The following is a 19533-nucleotide window of genomic DNA, read 5'->3' as shown; positions in this document are numbered from 1 at the left end:
GCTTTTACCTGCAAAGTGCAATTTTTCTTTTTTTAGTTTAACTGAGAAATAATTCTACATATATAACATCTCACCAGAGATTGCAAATTGAAATAGCCAATAGGAATCGAGCTATGCATTCCCATGGTGATTTTTTTTTTTTATTCTGACGGAGAAAAAAAAAAACCCCAAGCAGGCAAAGGTTTACTCTGCTTGATCGACCAGAGTGAACCCTTTTGGGACAGAGTCTTTCTCTCCCGGGCGTCCGGAGCCCGCAACTTCCCACAAGGTCACCGCTGCCGCCCTCTGCGCTCTGCCGCCCCGAGGCCCGGCCTCGGTGGCCTTGTGGGAAATCCGGGCCTGCCCGGGCGGCTGGGAGTTGTATTAGACTCCCAGAGCGTCCGGGAGAGTAATGACAGATGGCGTCCCTGGTTACCAGGAACGCCATCTGTCATTACACACTGAGAACACGGAGAGGCCGCTGTGATATCATTGCAGCCTGGCCAGGTTCTCAGAGTATAATGACAGCGTCCCTGGTTACCTATTAACCAGGGACGCTGATCTCTCTGAAAGTGGCAGGAGCCAGCCGTAAGATGATGGCTGGCTCTGCCCAGCTGTCAGAAGCAGGCTGTCGGCCGGCCATTCGGGCTTTCACCGCGTCTCAGTCAAGCCGAGGCATATGCCTTCGGCTCAACTGAGCCGCTCGGCCAACTTCGGGAGCTATACAGGCTATAGTGAATAGCCCGTACAGCAGCCCTTCGGTTCTACTGAACCGCAGGGGTCCTGGGGCCGAAGCTAGCCGGAGCTTAGTGAATAGACCCTAGTTGTGACTATTCCCAGGGCCGGTGGTGGCATAAGGGGGAACTTGAAGAGCTGCGGGAGAGGCAGGAGAGAATCAGCGGTGCCAACGAAGCCAGTGCTAGAGGAAGCAAGGCGGCACCGGAGGGAGCAGAGCAGCATAAGCTGATACCTCCTCTATAGTGCCGACTCCTGTCACAGGCGGAGTGATACCAAATGCACTCCGCCTGTGAGGAATCGATAGTGAAAGTGCGCTTCATTCTGGCCAGCTATTGGTTAGCAAATTGCTCTTGGAAAGGTACGGCACCCCTAATTGCCCTGGTCACAATATTTTTTTACATGGATACATGTAGACTGTTTTACATGAATAAGTGTGGATTGTTGTACATTTAAAAAAAAATAAGACCTATCCCCCCGAAAATAAGATCTAGTGTGTTTTTTTGAGCCCCAAAAAAATATAAGATGGTGTCTTAGTTATTTTCGGGGAAACACGGTAGTCAGTGAATGCTGTTGCTGATTTCTGTACAAGCATAAAGGGCCACCTCATGAAATCTAGCAATGAATGCAAAATAGTACATTTTTATAATTTCTTTATTTCACCTCCTACTAATAATATGCTCCAGTGTGTCATCTGGGATAATGAAAGCTGCCTGTGTATGAAAACAAATAATGTGCGAGATTGCTGATACATATGATGTGTCACCGATGGCAGATAAAGATGACTCACTGCTGCCTTCAGAAGAGGTAACTGTGAATGTACAAAATGCTGATCTTGTTTTCCAGTAACTCTTATTGTGTTGCTATTAACTGTCTAAGAACAGAAGTAGCATGCTAATAAGTTTCATGTGTTAGGAAATTCAGAAGAAAGACTGTATGGGGCTGATTTATAAATCTTCCCCGAGTGAATGCCGCTCACATGGCACTACCGCCACTAATTGGAGCTGAGGAATTTTCTTTTGTTCCCTGCGCCATCTAGTGGTGGGAAAGTCCCAAATTGTTCACATAACAGGTTGTGCCTCTTAAAGCTGAACTCCAGGGCATGTAAATATTCCTTTGCAGCGGGGCTCCCCCCTGCACTGCAAGGGTTAAATGCTCGTTCTCTGTGATTGGTCCCCCAAAGCCGATTCTCTTCAGCGCTCCATTTGTTGGCTGCAGCTGTATCATCATCACGTAGAATGCAGGACCAGCAGTCCTTAAATGTAAGTAAAGATGGCGAGAGCCCATCTACAACCCGGAGCGTCAGAGGAAGGAGGAGAGAGCCGGCTTCTGGGGGACTGAGGGATAGGGTAGGTTCAATTGTTTTTCCATGGTACCCTAGGAAAAAACAAGCATTTACCACAGCAATGAAAGGGTGGAGGGTGCAATGCAAGGGTAGTTTTTCAATGTCTGCAGAGTTCAGCTTTAAGGCTGAACTGCAGGCAAACAGCTACAGAGATAATATACAAATATGGGGACCGTTTTACCTGACAAAGCGTTTGTATTTTTGTCCTTCCGTTCCTGAGATTTACACAGCCCATGGCACAGCACAGCCAGGTGTATGACCCCACTTACAGTTAAAGGAGAACTGAAGTCAAAACATTTTTTGGATAGATTTAAATACAGTTATAACTGTCAGCTTTTTGCCATCTGCATCCCACTGGAGAGATTTCCCATTACTTCCTGTCTGATAGCCATAACAGGCTTCAGTTGCACTTTAAGGGATTTAGTAGTGTCCTTTGTCTACCTCCATTCTGCTTACTGGATCATGAGGAGCAGTGGAAGTCTGATCAGGTCATTCCTGCTCACTATTCTCTCTCCACCTATCACCATGTTCCTTGTCAGTATATTTGCATTGCGTACATCTGGTTGGCTCCCAGTCCTGCTCCTCCCTCTCAAAGTCTGCTGTACAATGAATTGAAAATGGCTGATTTAATGTGCCATGTTCCTCAATTTGGTAAATTATTGTTCAGTATCACATTAAGGAATGAATGGTTCCCCCTTAATGGCTTTGTAGGGTTTCTTAATTAGGGGTCTATTCACAGCAGATGCAGTATGCTGCACTTGGCACTCTTGCCTTGTTAACTATGAAGTCAGTGCAAGTCACATTGTGATTGTGTGTGTTGAAAAAAGTGCCTTACGCAGTACTTATATCACAGCAATGTGTGGCGACACAGTACACCACTTCACAATGTGCTGGGGTGAATAGAACTGAATGAAATGGCACCATCTGGCTATACAAAAGCCATAGCTGGAGATTCGTCCTTTCACGCCATTTAGCATGGATGGAGGAAACTGATCGATTTCTTTCTTTGAGCCTGTTGGCTGAATGAGAAAAGTATTTTAGTGTATGGCCAGCTAAACACTTAGACTAGTCATACACACTAAGTGCCATCTAGAGACGCTAGTTCTGTGTCAACTTTTATAAATGAACCCTAGTTGACTGCAGACAAAACAATAGCATGTAATGCCAGGCTGCTGCAAACAGCTATCAGAGTACTAGCATGCATAAGAAAGTGAATGCACTCTTGAGACAAGTCGATAACTCTGCCCCTTTAGAAAACTCTGCTCGGCCTCATCTTGAGTATGCGATTCAATTTTGGTCGCTAATCAACAGACATGATGTCCTTGAACTGGAGAGAGTCCAGAGAAGGAGGAGGCGGGGCTCGCCGGTGACCGAGGAGGCGGGGTCCGATGGTGGAGAAAGCTGACAGCTGATCGGGGCTTACAGGTAAGAGGTGTGCAGGGGTGTGACCAGCCCACCTGAGACCCTGCAGAGCCCACCATAGAGAATCTATGGTGGGCTCTGCAGGGTCACTCTCAGGTGGGCTCAGCTAAGGGTTCAACTAGAAATCACAGGGCCCCATACAAAATTTTGCTATGTGGCCCTGTGATTTCTAGTTATGCCCCTGATTAGTGATGTAGCCTGTGCCTAAGAGATGCATCCTAGGAAGGTTACATCGGCAGTGCATCTATATAATAATAGTGCAGCACTATAGAAAACAGAAGATGTGACACCCCGTCTTCATCTTGTTTTCTAATCGCGGTATTACCTAGGGTTGCCACCTGTCTGGGATTCACCCGGACAGTCCGGGTTTTGAGTGCTGTGACAGGGTTTCATGGCAGCTGAAACCCAGACCCAAGATGTCAGACAGACAGGGGCAACCAAAATTAAGATAGGGGCTACTGGCACCCCACTGAAAATAGGCTGAGTTGTGATATTTACATATGAATGGGCGGAACTTCCCGCAGTGTCTCCACGCGGGAAAGGTATTTCAGCTATTTTTCTTCTTGTATTTCCATTATCTGTCAGCTATTTTTCTTCTTGTATTTCCATTATCTGTCTATCTGTGTGTGTGGCTATCAGGGCTGTGTGTGGTTAACAGACATATTGTATAGCTCTCTCGTGTCTTTTTGCAGCCCTCCAACAGTTTAATTTACTTTGAATGAGACCCCTGGCTGCTTTATTTTTCCTTACACAGTTTTGCTGCTAAAATCTCTGGAGAGGACCCTTTTTAGATATAAAATATTTTAGGTTGGGATTTGTTTTATATTTACTTTCAAGAGGCATTACAGGAAAAAAGTGAAGCAAATCTACTGAAATCCAGAAAATATGGCATCTATGCTAATTCAGAAATCTCAATCATTTAAGGTAATTGCTGGTCAGTGTATATACCTCTGTTACATTGGCGGTCACTGAGAATACCCCTGTTACATTGGTGGTCAGTGTAAGGCCTCCTAACTAATTCTCTCCTTGCTCTCTCCCCTGGCTGTCTCTCCTCTCTCTCTTGGCTGTCTCTTCTTGCTCACTCTCCAGGCTGTCTCTCCTCGCTCTCTCTCTTGGCCACCTCTCTTCTCTCTCCCCTGGCTGTATTGCCTCACCCTCTCTCCTGGCTCTCTCTCCTCACTCTCCTGGCTGCCTCTCCTCTCTCTCTCTCTCCTTGCTGTCTCCCCTGGCTATCTCTCCTTGCTGTCTCCCCTCGCTCTCTCTCCTTGATGTCTATCCTCACTCTCTCCTGACTGTCTCTTCTCTCTCCCCTGTCTATTCTCGCTCTCTCCCCTGGCTGTCTCGCCTCGCTCTCTCCTGGCTGTCTCTCCTCGCTCTCTTCTGTGTATTCTCCCCAGAAAATTGCCATGCGGGTTTCGCTTGAAGAAAAGGTGGCAACCCTAGTATTACCAGAGGAGCCGAGAGATAACTTGTGGTACTACTGGTGAAGTGGCTCCTTCTTCCCACAGTGTGAGACACTAAAATACTTTGGTTATGGTCCACATTAGAAGGTGAGCAGAACTAAGTGTGGAGACGAGAGCACGACTTTGCATTGAATGTTTGCTCCTTGATCACTTGGATGTATGGAGTGATGCACCAAGATCTATGATAATTGGATCATGTCACAGTGTTATCATACACTACACGGGACTCTGAATATAATATCTTGTTTACGGAGACTTTTTTTTTTAACTAATGTCCTCCTGTGACCAAAAACTGAGCATATAGCGGTCTATTTCCCGCTATATTATGACAGCGCAGAGCCACGCTGCAGCCGGAAAAGATCCACCCCGCCACCTGATTGACAGCAGGCTCTGCATCTCTAGAGGAAGAGCCAGCTGTGCCAGCCCCCTGCCCTGTCTGTCCCTCCAGTCATTGCTGGAGGAACAGAGAGGGGGGGGGGGGATCCCTGCAGGGAGCGGTGACTGACAATATGTGATTGCTCAGTTCCTGATAAATAGAGTCGACGTGTGACAGCTGCAGTGTCACACATTGGCTCTAATTATGGGGATGAATGTATTTCCCTCTCCCCATAACTCTCCTTTAACCCTTGCTCCACTGCAAGGGTCAATAAGAAAATTTCCCCGGAGTTCACCTTTAATTAAATGTTTGTATCTAGGCCGGGGTCACTATAAACTTCTACAGAAGATACAACAGAACAGATACATTGTCATTGTTTTACCACAGCCATGAAGTGAAACTCTGCTCCAGTGTCCACCATAGTAAAATGTGGGAGAAGAAGTAAATCAATATCTACACAATCAACATATCACTAAACACAATCTGATTAAACCTACATGCAAATATAAGGAAAGCTACAAGGATTTGTTCTATCATTTTTTCTATAGTATTCTTTTAATGCAATCTGCAAAGACGTCTGCTTGTGGTTTTTAATAAGTCTGCCCATACTCTGACAGACTGCTAATATTTTTAAAATCCTTTGGTAATCTCTCATAAAATTGATGTTTGGTTAGCATTTTAATTAGCTTTCACTCTTCATAATGAATAGTCTAGCTGGAGCTACAGATCAAGCCTTTCCCCTCTCATGTTCCACATCCATCAACTATGAACTGCATGAGTGGGAAACTCATTAGACAACCTCAGCTGCTGTATGTTTTCCAGTTCTGCTGACATTGTCTCTTTAAAAAGGATTTCCAGGAAAATGGAAATCCATTTCTATTATGCTTATTTATGTAGTGCCATCATATTCTGTAATGCTTTAAAGGACAGGTGCACTTCAAAATAAAATGCACTTAATCCTTTTTGCCCCCCACAACCCTGAGCTAAAAAATCTCATGCTCCACCTCTGCAGATCAGTACTTACAGAGATCTGACGGTATTGTTCTGCTTTTGTGTACACCCAGCACCCCAATGCTCCCTCTGCTGGCCACACCTGCACATTACAGCCCCATAGACTTCTATGGGGAGGTCTCCCAGCCAAGAGACAGTCGCAGCCAAGAGAGGGAGACTTGCTGCGCTGAATATCAACCAACAGTGGAGCAGGGGTACTAGGATCAGTAAGTACAGATCTGCGGAGGGTGAAGGTGGAATCGTTTAAGTCAGGGGAAGGGGCAAAAAAAATAGGTGTACTTTGTCTAAAAGTGCACATATCTGTGAGGAGGATCGATCCCTGGTGATCTAGGGGTAGATTAGTGAGGTCTGAAGACCTCACTAATACATCCTTTTCTTTCAGCCAGAGCTCAGAACTGTCAGAGCTCTGGCTGAAGGAAGCCGGAGCTGACAGGAGCAGCTCTGCGGTCTGCATCTGTGTCAGATGCAGACCGGGGAGTTGCTCCTGCAAGTCAGGTACACGGTCTGCGATCGCGTGTCTGACATGTCAGCTGGCTGCGGGCCACATAGTACCGGCTCACGGGCCGGAGTTGGTCCGCGGACCAGTACTTGGAGGCCCAAATTTCCACTCATTTGCAGCCTGCTACAAGTGATCTGGCTGGCTTGTACACCGGTCTAGCTCCATTTGAAAACCCAAGTATAGGCAGGCTCAGCCCCCTGCCACCCCACCCCTAATACGCCCCACCATGCATGTTTTCGTTTACTGTATACTTACCCTTCAGGTGTCTTAAGGTCAGTCACATGACCTGCTGGGTCTTCTATCTCCTTGCATTGGGTGGGCTGATACCATCTATTGCACAAAAATGCTGTGTCATCTCCTAACAGGTCTTAAAGCACAACTACAGCCTCCTATCCCTTACAGCCAAGGAAGGTGCCATCTTTGCCTCTATTTGACATGTTTTTATACAGGTGAAACTCGAATAATTAGAATATCATGCAAAATTAATTGCAGTAAGTGCTGCAAAAGGGGCCCAAACCAAGTACTGAGTACATATGCATGCTTGTACTTTTCAGAGGTCCGATATTGTTCTATGTACAATTCTTGTTTTATTGATTGCATGTAATAATCTACTTTTTTGAGGTTGTGGATTTGGGGTTCTTGGGGTTTTCATGAGCTGTAAGCCATAATCATCACAATTATGACAAATCACGGCTTGAATTATCTTGCTTTGCATGTAATGAGTCTATCTCATATATTAGTTTCACCGCATAAGTTGCATTAGTGAAATAAATGAACTTTGCACGATATTCTAATTATTCGAGTTTCACCTGTATATATATTTTATTTTTTTAATAATAACAACTATATTTCTGAAGTGAATTACTGATCCCAAATTAGAAGTTATAGCGTATCTTAACCCAAAAATGAAAATGTGATATATTGCAGCTTACCAATCCCTAAAGTGATAATACAGTCAAAAGGTTTTTTAAGCCCTTTCAAATGCTAATGAAATCACTTACAATGGATGCTGCTCTTTGATGTTTAAAAAGGTTTAGCTTCCTACAGAATCAGCTGGTCCTGAGCACTGGGTGTCTCCTTTCCCTTGCAGGGTCCTATGGAACCACCCTTGCTTGTTAGTAAGCTGTGTGTATCTCCACAAACACACAGACACAGCATGGCAACCCACTCCTCTGCTCCCTGATCCCCTCTTCTCCTGCCTCCCAGCTAGTAGATGGATGGCTGCTGGAGACTGCTCTGTCCCTTGTGATCATGTACTTGATAGGCTGAGCTGAGAGAGTTGAAGTTGTTTAGTAGCATGACGACTGTGTTTGGCCAAAAATTAAAAGAAATACTTTAATGGGCAATGTATATTTGTTTGATCTGGATTTATCACTGAAAAAAAGTTATACATGTGGTGGCTGCATAATTGTTCCCTTTACTTTAGCTGGTGATCTGCTCAGTAACACACTTCCCCTGTTAAAGTGACATTAAAATCAAAAAAATGTTTTCCCCTCCCCCATGTTAATGTTAGCACTTACCTTAAATGATGTCTCTTTTTCCGATCTTCCTCTTCTTTCCTGATGTTTTCAGCCTTCTCTTCAGCGGTGCGGCGGCTCTCCGATCCAGCGCTGACTGCTCTGTCCCTCCGATCCAGCGGTGTCTGCATGCGGGTGCATGCGTCCATAGACTTACCTTGCGTCCCTCGTCCCGGCCGAAAATGAGAACTGCGCATGCGCCCGCCCCAAGATCCTTTGCGGCTGCTCGAGAAATGTCTCATTTTCGCACAGGACCGCGCATGGAACACAGGTGAGTCTAAACTGCTGTTTGAGCGGGTTTTTAATTTTTTTTTTTAAACTTTGCATATATCTCCTGCTTGCTAGCAGGAGATATATGCAAAAAAACGGGAGGGTTTAAATATCCTTTAAGGTGGCTCCACTCTATGGAGGAGCCACAGGGGGTGATTTACTAACCTAAACACACGCACGCACCAGGTGCGTGTGCATTTTTACACAGCAAAACGTATTTCTCAACCAAACACGAGCAACGTATCACATTTTCACACCGTTATGGCGTGTTTTTATGTATTTACGTACGTGCGCGTCATGTAGCCTGCGCCATAGGCTACACGCCGCTCTAATAGCGGCATGCAAGTCTCTAAAAGCATATTTCCACTAATGCAATATATGAAAAAATCATGCACATGATGCATATATAATGATGCTTTACAGTTTAGACAAAAATGGTTAGCTCATGCATTTACATTCCTGCATTCATCAATGCAAGCAACACAACGTAGAGCTAATTTACACAACATCACCTTGCAATTCATGCAGGGCTTTGCACAACACACCTGCTGGGTGTGTACACACTACAAAGGTGTCTAGATTCCACCAATAGATCATGCTGGGAGGGAACACACTACAGAGGTGTATACTTGTTCGTGGCGTGTTTATAAGGTTAGTAAATCAACCCCACAGAGTCACTCTTGGACAACAGCATTGACACCCTCTGGAGAGGGTAGTGTTAGATGGACTTGCAGATTTTGATGGACTTGACTAACAAATTAAACCTGAAGCCCAGCTAACACTTTTTAAGCAGTTACCGCAACATATTTCTTTCCTTTTGGGATGAAAGTTTTACATAAATGAATATAAACTGACCATTGTAAGCCCTTTGTCAGTGTACTATGGTTTGTCTCAACCCCTATCTGCCACTTTTGCTGGACAGCTTGGTCTGTTACAGGAAGCTAAAAAAAGCGAATCACCAGCTGAAAATAAAAGGACAGCCTAAAAATGAAAACGAATGCAGCCATCACATTTAAGAATTGGTAAGCTGTAATATTACACTTTTGCTTTTGGGTTTAGATACATTTTAAGAATAACCTCAGGCTACAGTGAACAACTGAGACAATTCACAAGAGCCCACACCAAGTCTACCACTCTTGTAATCTAAGGAAATACACAAAGGCTATTTGGTTTGACCAAAATATTATGCATACCGTTATATGAAAAATATTTGTTAGTAAACAACAAACAGACTGGGTTAAATATGGTGACATCCTGGCCTATTTAGTGTTAGTTGACACTGACATTTTTGAAACAGTTCTACAACCAAATGAATGCCAGGCAAACCTGTCCAATTTTTATATAACTGTCAACCATTACAAGTGCGCACACAAAAAATGACACCTGCCACGTTCCCTGGTCTGTAGGGAAGCAGTGAGAACCCAATAAAAGTCCATTAAAATGCTAGTCAAATCCTATGCCACTTCTGAAGCCTTTTTCAAGTAATTAGTAAGCAGCTAACGTGCACTTAAAGTGACACTAAACTCAGGAGTTAAACCTTAAAAATGCATTCAAGTCCCTTAACTATTAACAAAAATGTATCTTATTTGTGTATCACTCAGCTGTAGAGCCTCAAATCATCTTTGAATTGGTGCTGACACTGTCCTTCCTTCTGGAGGGTGGCTACTTGTGTTCCCCATGGTCCCTGTGTGTTGTAGTCACCACTCCAAGCTCTCTCCCATGATGGACTACAATCTCATGTTTAGTTTACAAATTTGTACTGAAATTGTAGTCCATCACAAGAGTGAGCTACTTTACAACACACTCAGGGACCATGGGGAACAAAAGTAGCCCCCCTCCAGAAGGAAGGACAGTGTCAGTATGAATTCAGAGATGATTTGAGGACCTACAGCCGAGTGATGCACAAATAAGATCCATTTTTGTAAATAGTTAAGGGACTTGAATGCATTTTTACGGTTTAACTCCTCACCTACCAATATGACCTCACCAGTCTCCAACACACATCTGCCTTCTTTAACCCATCATGCTTCTTTATGAACTTTGTGGAAGGCGAGGGGTTAAATTCTCATCACTTCCATGGTTTCCAAGGTTTAGAAGGCTTCATAAAACGCTATCTAAACACCCAGAAAATGTTTACCAAACGCCCTGTAAACGCTGAATAAATGCTCCAAGCATTCAGCACACATTTCTTTAATTCTACATCGTTAAAACAATGCGTCAGCGCCAAATGCAATAATAACGTTCACATCTCAGCTATCTATAGTAACCGCTTCACCTTTAAACAGTTATAACAGTCAGAAGAAAAGACTAATTGGTTCTTCTAGGACTAGGTGACTCTGCTTTGCTCTTTGTCTCATGAAATAAGCCTGTTCTGGGTATCACATCCCCAATTTCACTTCCACAATAAGAGCAGCATCATTGCATTTCCCTAAGTCAGCTGTAGAAGGAAATGTTGCCTGCTGGATGGAACTTTGAGGAGGATGACTCACACTGACATCTGATGTACATGAGCAAAAGGATTAATCCAACAAAGCAACAGGCTAGGTGGAATCAGTGCCTTATCAGCCAGCTGTAGCTGGCTCTCACTTCTCCTGTACAAGGCCCTTCCATCCATTATCCACCTAGGGGCAGTAGAACTTTTAAGCCTATGATAAAGCACAATAAAGCAGCCTTAATTATCACGTGCCTTTAGAAACATACCTTTCAGACTTGCAGGGAAAAAAGCATACCTACCCAGCATCACCTTGTGCCACTTGATCTCCTGGCTGCATGAGTTTAAGATGCCATCCAAGGTACCTGTGCCTCCAGTGGAGTCCATTTTAGGATTTTAAGATTGTCCATAATGTGAGGGGAAAGAGAGAATCCGTCAATTTATTATCCAGTTAGCACTCAGCTGGTGGTGCACTGCAGAACAGTATGATGAATGCGTGGCTACATATGAGGAGGGTGAGATTTTATTGGCACATGCCGCCACCTCGTGGTCAGATGTGGGAACGCAGGCATGCGATTTTCACAAATGAATGACCGAGGCAATAAAAATGTCTCGATCGTGAAAAATGTGTATTTATGTTTATGGACATGGAATCAGGTACTCTAATTCAGATCAGGAGAAGGACAAAATGGCTGTAAAGTAGATCTTCACATATTTGATTGCATATAGTAGGTAGTAGTGTGTACAAATCTCTTGGCTGAAGTGTTTCCTGAAGAGTACATGTAATGACCCAGCTGTATTGTATATGGAACTCTGTCAGGGTTTTTATACATTGGGGGGATTTTTTTTTAAACTGGAGCAGACACTGAAGCCATCTTTGTGGCTTCTCTTTCTTATTTTCAAATCTTACCTGAGCAAACTGAAGAGAGATGCTGATTGGTTGCCATAGGCAGCTGCTCCAGATTCTGTGTGCTCCAATTTTGATAAATTCCCATCATTGTATTTACTAATTATATTAATACCAGTATCCTATTATAACAACGTGTGTTTGGAATAACTGCACAAACGATTGCATTTGTTATGCACAATAAATATCTTTTTTTTAATAAAAAAGATTTTCAATTTTATTATAGGTATTTATATTACGCCGACAAGTTTACGCAACTCTTTACATACTGCACCTTTACATGAGTCCCTACCCTCAAGGAGCTTACAGTCTAAGGCCTCATTCACACTGCGCTAACTCTGTGCTTACACGTCTATGTGGCATGCACGACTGTATTGGGCCGTTCCCGGGAGGGACAGGTGCTGCCTGCGTAGTTCTTCCTACGGGAGGACGTGGCCGAAAGCAGACCCGAACTGCACATCTGTGCGGGTCCAGGTGTCCGTACTCTAAAGCAGACAGGATGGATCCTGTCTCTCCCGGAACGATCCAATATGGGGATGCACGCCGCACGTACATGTATGCTCCGAGTTAGCGCAGTGTAAATGAGGTCTAAGGGCTAGCTCTCGCCAGAACTGCACGCTTCTGCGCAGCTGCAGTGCGATGCTTTGTGCCCCGATTTTACTTGCGATTTGACTGTGATTGATGCATTTTTGAGGATTTTTTTGCTTAAAGTGGGATTTAAGGTGCGCTCCAGTGTATTTGCATGCATTTTTGCTGTGTTTTGATGCATTCCATTACAATCTGATTGTACAATCTTCTCTAGATCTACCAACAACTATGTAGTGCAAGGGCCTGTCTGACTGGATACAGATTGATGGGATACAGTAAGTTGGTCTGCATGTTACATAGTTTATCTAAATCTAAAACTGATTGTACAAAAATTGTACGGTAAGAGTGTAAGGTGTGTGGGGATCCTTAGGTTCCTATCTCACATACACACAGGGCTGATTTAATCAGGGGGGGGATCCGCACATGGACCCCCTGCTGATCGGAAAGGATGTCACCGTTATGACAACCATGTCTGACCAATTTTTTCCTCCATTACTAGGCTCATGTTGGTCTATGGGGAATCGGATGTAAATGGACTTGTGTCTGTTTACATCAGATTCCCCCCAATCCAGCACAATCAGGACCAGTGAAACAGAACTCTAATCTGTTCTTCTGAACCTAGCAGGAGCCGGGGGTAACCGGGTGTAAACAGACACACTTCTGTTCTGTTTAGATCTGGCTGCCCATAGACTAACATTGGGCTTCCGATCAGGTCTGTCTGTCAGTTTTTCATGTGGACCTGAAAGCCCTTGTGAAAGGGGCTCTATGGGCCAATTAACCTTCCAGCATGTCTTTAGAGCGTGGGAGGAAACCAGAGTACCTGGAGGAAACCCACACAAGCACAGGGAGAACATGCAAACTCCATGCAGATAGTGTCCTGATTGGGGCAACTATCTGTTATATTACATTGCTACAACAGATTTATATTTTCAAAATTTGTCCATAAATTAGTGTAAATACTAAACTCGGGAGTTAAATCGTAAAAATGCATTTAAGTACCTTAACTATTAACACAAATGTATCTTATTTGTGTTAAAATCATCTTTGAATTGGTGCTGACACTGTCCTTCCTTCTGGAGGGTGTCTACTTTTGTTCCCTATAGTCCCTGTGTGTGTTGTAAAGTAGCCACCACTCAAACCTTGCTCCTGTGATGGACTACAATGTCACATTTAGTTTACTAACTACAAGCTATGGGAGTTCAAGCTTGAAATGCTGCCAAGCAAAGATGACTTGTGGCAAGCACTGCGTACAGACAAACCCACCAATGTACCCATGGAGGAATGGGACAAGAACAACAGGCAAGCAAAAGCAATTATAAGTCTGCTAGTGGAAGACGACCAGCTCATCCACATAAGAAAGGCGAATACAGCTAAAGGTATGTGGACTGCATTACAAAAACTGCATGAGCATTAAAACCTAAACAGTGAAATATATCTGCTACGCAAGCTATATGAGATGAGTCTAGAAAAGGCCAGGAAATGCATGAACATGTGAATGCCATGCTGGTAATCATAGAACAGCTACATGCAATTGGAGAGGATAATAAAGCTAATAAAGCAAATAGCATTACTACTATGCAGCCTTCATGAATCATACAGTGCTCTTATTAACGCTCTAGAAACCAGATCTGAGCAGGAACTAACACTAGAATACGCCAAAGGAAAATTAATCGATGAATATGGCAGACGGAAGAAAATATGCACAATGAAGAAAACAACAAAGCCCTTAAGGTGCATGAGAGTGCACAACAAAACTTTGAAATTAGAGAGCTAGGGAACATCATTCACTATCTGGGTATTCAAATAGAGAGGGAAGAAGATGGAACTATCGTCTCAACCAAAGTCATAAAATTGCAGACATTTTGGAACAATTCCATATGCAAGATGCAAAGAAAGTTAAAAAAAAAAAACTTATGGAACAAGGCTACCAAAGGAGCAATGGAAACTTGCTACCCAACAATGACACATGCCGCAGAGAATTCAGAAAGCTACTATACACTGCCACTGTGACAAGACCAGACATAGCGGCAGCAGTGGGCATACTTGATAGAAAAGTCACAGCACCCTGTCAGCGTGACTGGAACGCAGTAAAGAGGGCAACACAATATTTAAAAGGAACAATTCAGTTAAAGCTACGACTGCCAGCAGAGTCAAATTGGATAGGTGGATGCTGATTGGGCCGGAGACTCCACAGATCACAAATCCACAAGTGGTTACATCTTCGAACAGGGAGAAGGAACTGTAAATTGGTCTAGTCAAAAGCAAACAACTGTTGCACTTTCCTCAACTGAAGCGGAATACATACAGTAGCTGCCCCACACACGTGTCAAGAAGCAATATGGATTTGCCAGCTTTTAATGGACATGGGCATAGAGATGTCAAATCCAATCCCAATCTTTGAAGATAACAAGGGATGTCATATAGCAACGCATATGCTGTTGAGAAGGGGTGTTGGAAATACAACAGCATATTACTGACACTCTGATGTTAAATGTCTTTTGAGCTGTAGATGGCAGTGTAATGCAATGTTACTCTCTATATGCATGCTTATCTCTAATACACATGGAGTTTTTCTATTTATATGTTTCCTTTACAATGCTGTATATACATATGTAACGTTCTTCTAAGCAAGTATAACTTAATTCAGCATTCCTCAAGATCTCACTGCGTCATCTAAACACATACCCAACCGTCTTGACCAGAAATCCAGGATCATTTCGACAGGCAAAGCTTCAAAACTTCTTGATGGTATTGGAGACTGCCACTCTGTCCCACCATCACACTTTCTTATTGGTCTATCACTGTGATGAGCTGCGTCAATGGCCAATAGGAATGTGCAGGAATCAGTGGACAAGCTCCAACACTACCAGAAAGTGTCAAAGCTTTGCCAAAGGCCATGGTGGCAGGGTTCTGGAGCCTTCTGCGGGAGCCTCCCTCTAAGTCAGTGGTTGTCAACTTTGGAGGTACGGTTTAAAGACTTACTAGAGGAAATGGTCAGAAATTGTGAACATGCTACAGGTCTGAATAGAGTCATGTTGTAGGAAACAGAGACTGAGAATATGTTACATGAGACTCCTAGAGTTCTCTACCATTACATTACCAACAACATTCCTACTGCTGGGGTCAGGGTGCTGCATGGCAAACTCCAAAGTACTGAATGTGGCACTTGGCCTGCAGGCTGGCCAACAGGACTCTAGGTACCTGCATTTTATACCTGGCATCAGGTTTTGTTTTTTTGGTCACAGGATTGCTTTAAGAAAACATTGAACTAAATTAACTGAACAGTTCAACACACAACATAATCATTACTGTGCATTATAATACAAAATCAATCCTTTATTTTCAGTCACTGTAATAATAAATACATAGTTTCTATTATAAAGTGATCTGGCTATGGACATTTTTTTTTGGATGGCATATCTTGTGTGCATATTGTATAGTGTTTATACTAGTAAAACGAAGGAGTTGCAATTATTGTAATGCCAATTACAATTGTATTTAAGTACTTAGTAAGCTGAAAAGTGCTTGTGTGGCCACAATTATTATTGGTACAGGACAAGTCACTGTGGAAGAGTCAGACCAGGCAATATCTTGCTTGCAGAATGCATCTTCCTGAAGGTGTTCTGGGGCAGGAAGGGAACCTACAAAATAAAACAAAACAAAAAAGGATCAATTATTCAATGGAAATTCATGGAAACTCCTGTTGAATACAAATCTTGTACGTACCAAAACCAACTTAATTGACTCTTTAAAGTGTTTTATTACTGTGTCATATCCAGTCCTGGTGAGGTATGTGCTTTTAGATTGCGGTGGATTGAGTAACAAAGGTCCTCCCATGTTTATTTCTACTTGGTTCAACTCCCAGTATGAACACTTTCCATATTTTAAGCACTTCACCTCTTGCATCGGTTAAGCCCCTATGGTGCCGAGCTTTTAGCTATGGTCCTATTGCTTTGGTAATCATTTTCATTACCTTTGATGTTAGGGCCATCTTTAATATTGATTGGACCCTAGTCAAACATTTTATTTTACAAATTGTGTGTTTTTTTCAATAATGCAGCAATAGGAACAATTTTATTCAAACCTGAGAGGTTGCCTTAAGTGATGTCATGCCTAGATCACAGAACACTTCGGATCCTTAAAGTGCCTGTCTAGCTAAAAGCGTTTTTCTTAGTTTAGAAGAGGGTGTGGAAGGATAAGAACCCCTGTTGGATCCACACTGTTATCTAGGGCAGCGTTAGAGAGACTTACCCTTACTTACTGTTTTGTCCTACTTCCTGTCTGGTAAAACTGTTGTCATGAGGCTAGGGATGCACCGATACCAGTATTGGTATTGGGGCCAATACTTACCCCGGATACCGGAACTTCCGGTCAGAGGGAAGTTTCCTCTGACCGGCAGTGCCGTGAGTGAACATGGAGCTGGCTTTGCGGCCTATCAGGAAATGGGATCAGGCAATGTCTCGCCTCTCGGCTTCCTAATTGGCCTGATTCTCCCTGATGGAGCCCCAGATAGCAGTAAAAATAGTTCTAATCCTTCCCCACCGAATCCTTCTATCTTAAACTAAAAAAAAAAATTGCCATGCTATAACTTTACCTAACAGCTTAGTCAGCAGCAACAAAGTCCAACAGTTATTACAGTCATTGGCATCAACTACTCAACATCTCTGAGATGCTATCGTCCCACAGCAACATATGGCTTGACAGTATATTGACAAGGGTAGTTGGCTTCTAACATGGCTTGTAAGCTGCTTCTCTTCCCCTTAGCAGAAAATATGAGCATATTTGCTCTGGTGTAAGAAGAATGACATCTCTTTTTCTCTGCCTGATAAACAGTCTACTGAAACCCACTTTCAGGTGTAATGGATACTGGAGTCTCCATCTTTAGCACCTCCCTTTCAGGAAAGCTTGAGACACTTTACCCCCCCAGACTTTTTACCCGCCAGGATATATTTCAGGTGACTAAAGGTGAAGGGGGATTCCAAAATAAATAAGCTATAAGGATTTGAGCTAGTCCTACCAATGTTACTGCATATTTTGCCAAAATGCATGCAAGACAAAAAGTCACACTACTCAAGCACACACATCTTTACACATGTTTTAGATGAGGTCTTGGAGTCCCCTACCTCTGCAGGGTAACTTTGGTCTTTGGCCAATTCTCTGATGATTACTCTCTCTAAGGAAGGTTTTTCACAAAGGAGCCGAAGGATCTAGATGTACCTTTGGCTGATCCTTCGCCTCACTTCGGCCACCAGAGCCCTTCGGTTCAATCAAACCGAAGGGCTGCTGTACAGGCTATTCACTATAGTCCATACAGCAGCCAGAGCAGAACGCATATGCTTCAGCCGAAGTCACAGCCGAAGTGGGAAAATCGATCTGACGAAGCCGACTGTTCTCCCCGCAAGTGTAAACAACTGGGCGGAGCGCTCAGCGGCATTCTGTTATTCACTCACTGCCGTTCGGCCTCTATGAGAAGAGGGGCGAACGGCAGCGAGTGAACTGCCGGAGGTTCAGCTCAGCTGATCCAGATGTTGGATCGGCTTCTTCACTGAGCATGTTCGGCTGGCCGAAGTCAGCCGTTGTACGGCTTATTTTAGCCAATGTTCTTATGAAATCAGCTGTACAGGGCCAAACAGTGTTCGGCTCTGTTCACTTCGGCTCGGTTATTCACTCGGCTGACTTCGGAAGCTTAGTGAAAAACCCCTGAAGTATTTTACCACTTGGTAGCTCTAAAGCTCAGCACACACATTACAATCTCATTGTACAGTTTCCTTTAGATCTACCAACAAGCATGTAATGCAAGGAACTGCCTGTTTGGATACAAATTAATTGGATATATCAAAAAGATGCGGCACATCAATGAAATCAGCTTGTTTTAACACTGTGAGGTTAGACATAAAACATGGCCTCTACCTAAAAATCTGAAGGGTAAGTGCAACTGTCAGCCGCAGGGTTAACCTTCCTGCCCCAGGAAGGGGTTTAAATGTCGGCAACTCCCAGAGAGGAGATGTGAGAGAGTGAGTCCTCTCCACATAAAACACTAATTGAGCATATCTTGGAGATAAGAGAGAGGATTTCCAAGGTGATGCCTTTAGTAAAAGAACATCTGCAGAAGGCCCAGGAGGCACAGAGAAGGGTGTACAACCGGTCGGCCAAACTGAGACAATTTCAGGTTGGGGACAAGGTAGCGGTACTAATACCCACCGTGGAAAGCAGGTTCCTAGCCAAGTGGCAGGGGCCATATGAGGTGGTTGAAAAGGTAGGGGAAGTAAATTACCAAGTGCATCAGCCTGGTAGAAGAAAACCATACCAGATCTACCATGTAAACTTATTAAAACCCTGGAAAGATCGGGAGGAGGTATCCGCCGTGGTCGGAGTGGGGGTAGAGTCTGATGGTGTTGACTTGGTACACATTGCCACTACCCTGTCCAAACAACAAACCCAACAAACAAAATAATTTCTGCAGAGAAATAAAGATATGTTTTCTGGTCTGCCAGGGCACACGTCGGTAATCGAACATAATATTGTGACAGAACCCCAGGTAAAGGTTCAGGTAAAGCCCTACCGCATCAGTGAAGCCCATAGAAAGTCAGTTTCCGAAGAGGTTCGGAAAATGATCCAGCTGGGAAGAGGAACAGGGATGTTCAGGAGTCAGTAGGACTCCTCCCAGAAGGCAGAGGGGAGCCAGGTGGCTGTGTGTGCTAGAGACACAGAAAGACAGCTGAGGAGGCTGAGAGAGCCGTTTACACATGGAGTATGTGTGACAACTTGGAGTCGGTGAGACTATGGGGTCTATTCACTAAGCTGCTGTAGGCAGCCGAGTGAAAGACTGACCTGAAGTGAAGTGAGCAGAACGCTGTTCGGCTATTCACTTCAGTTTGGTACGGCTGATTTCAGCCGTATATCGGCTGAAATCAGCCGTACATCGGGTGGCTTTGTGTCGGCCGGACATGCTCAGCATGTTCGGCCGGCCCGAAGTGCAGAAGGAGTTCG

The 19533-nt window shown here is 43.9% G+C and overlaps 1 protein-coding gene across 1 annotated transcript in view; it reads right to left on the bottom strand.

The window, feature by feature from the left end:
- LOC108789537 (germ cell-specific gene 1-like protein) overlaps positions 1-11547 on the bottom strand; it is a 33379-nt gene extending 21832 nt beyond the window's left edge. Inside the window, exon 1 of the mRNA XM_018559578.1 lies at positions 11351-11547. Within this exon, the coding sequence (XP_018415080.1) occupies positions 11351-11435 (85 nt within the window). The 5' untranslated portion in view covers positions 11436-11547. The remainder of the gene's footprint in view (positions 1-11350) is intronic.
- Between the last annotated feature and the right edge of the window lie 7986 nt (positions 11548-19533).

Source organism: Nanorana parkeri, unplaced genomic scaffold, assembly GCF_000935625.1.
Source record: "Nanorana parkeri isolate BGI_ZX_2015 unplaced genomic scaffold, ASM93562v1 scaffold405, whole genome shotgun sequence".
Classification (NCBI taxonomy): domain Eukaryota; kingdom Metazoa; phylum Chordata; class Amphibia; order Anura; family Dicroglossidae; genus Nanorana; species Nanorana parkeri.
This window is presented reverse-complemented; position numbering and strand designations above follow the sequence as displayed.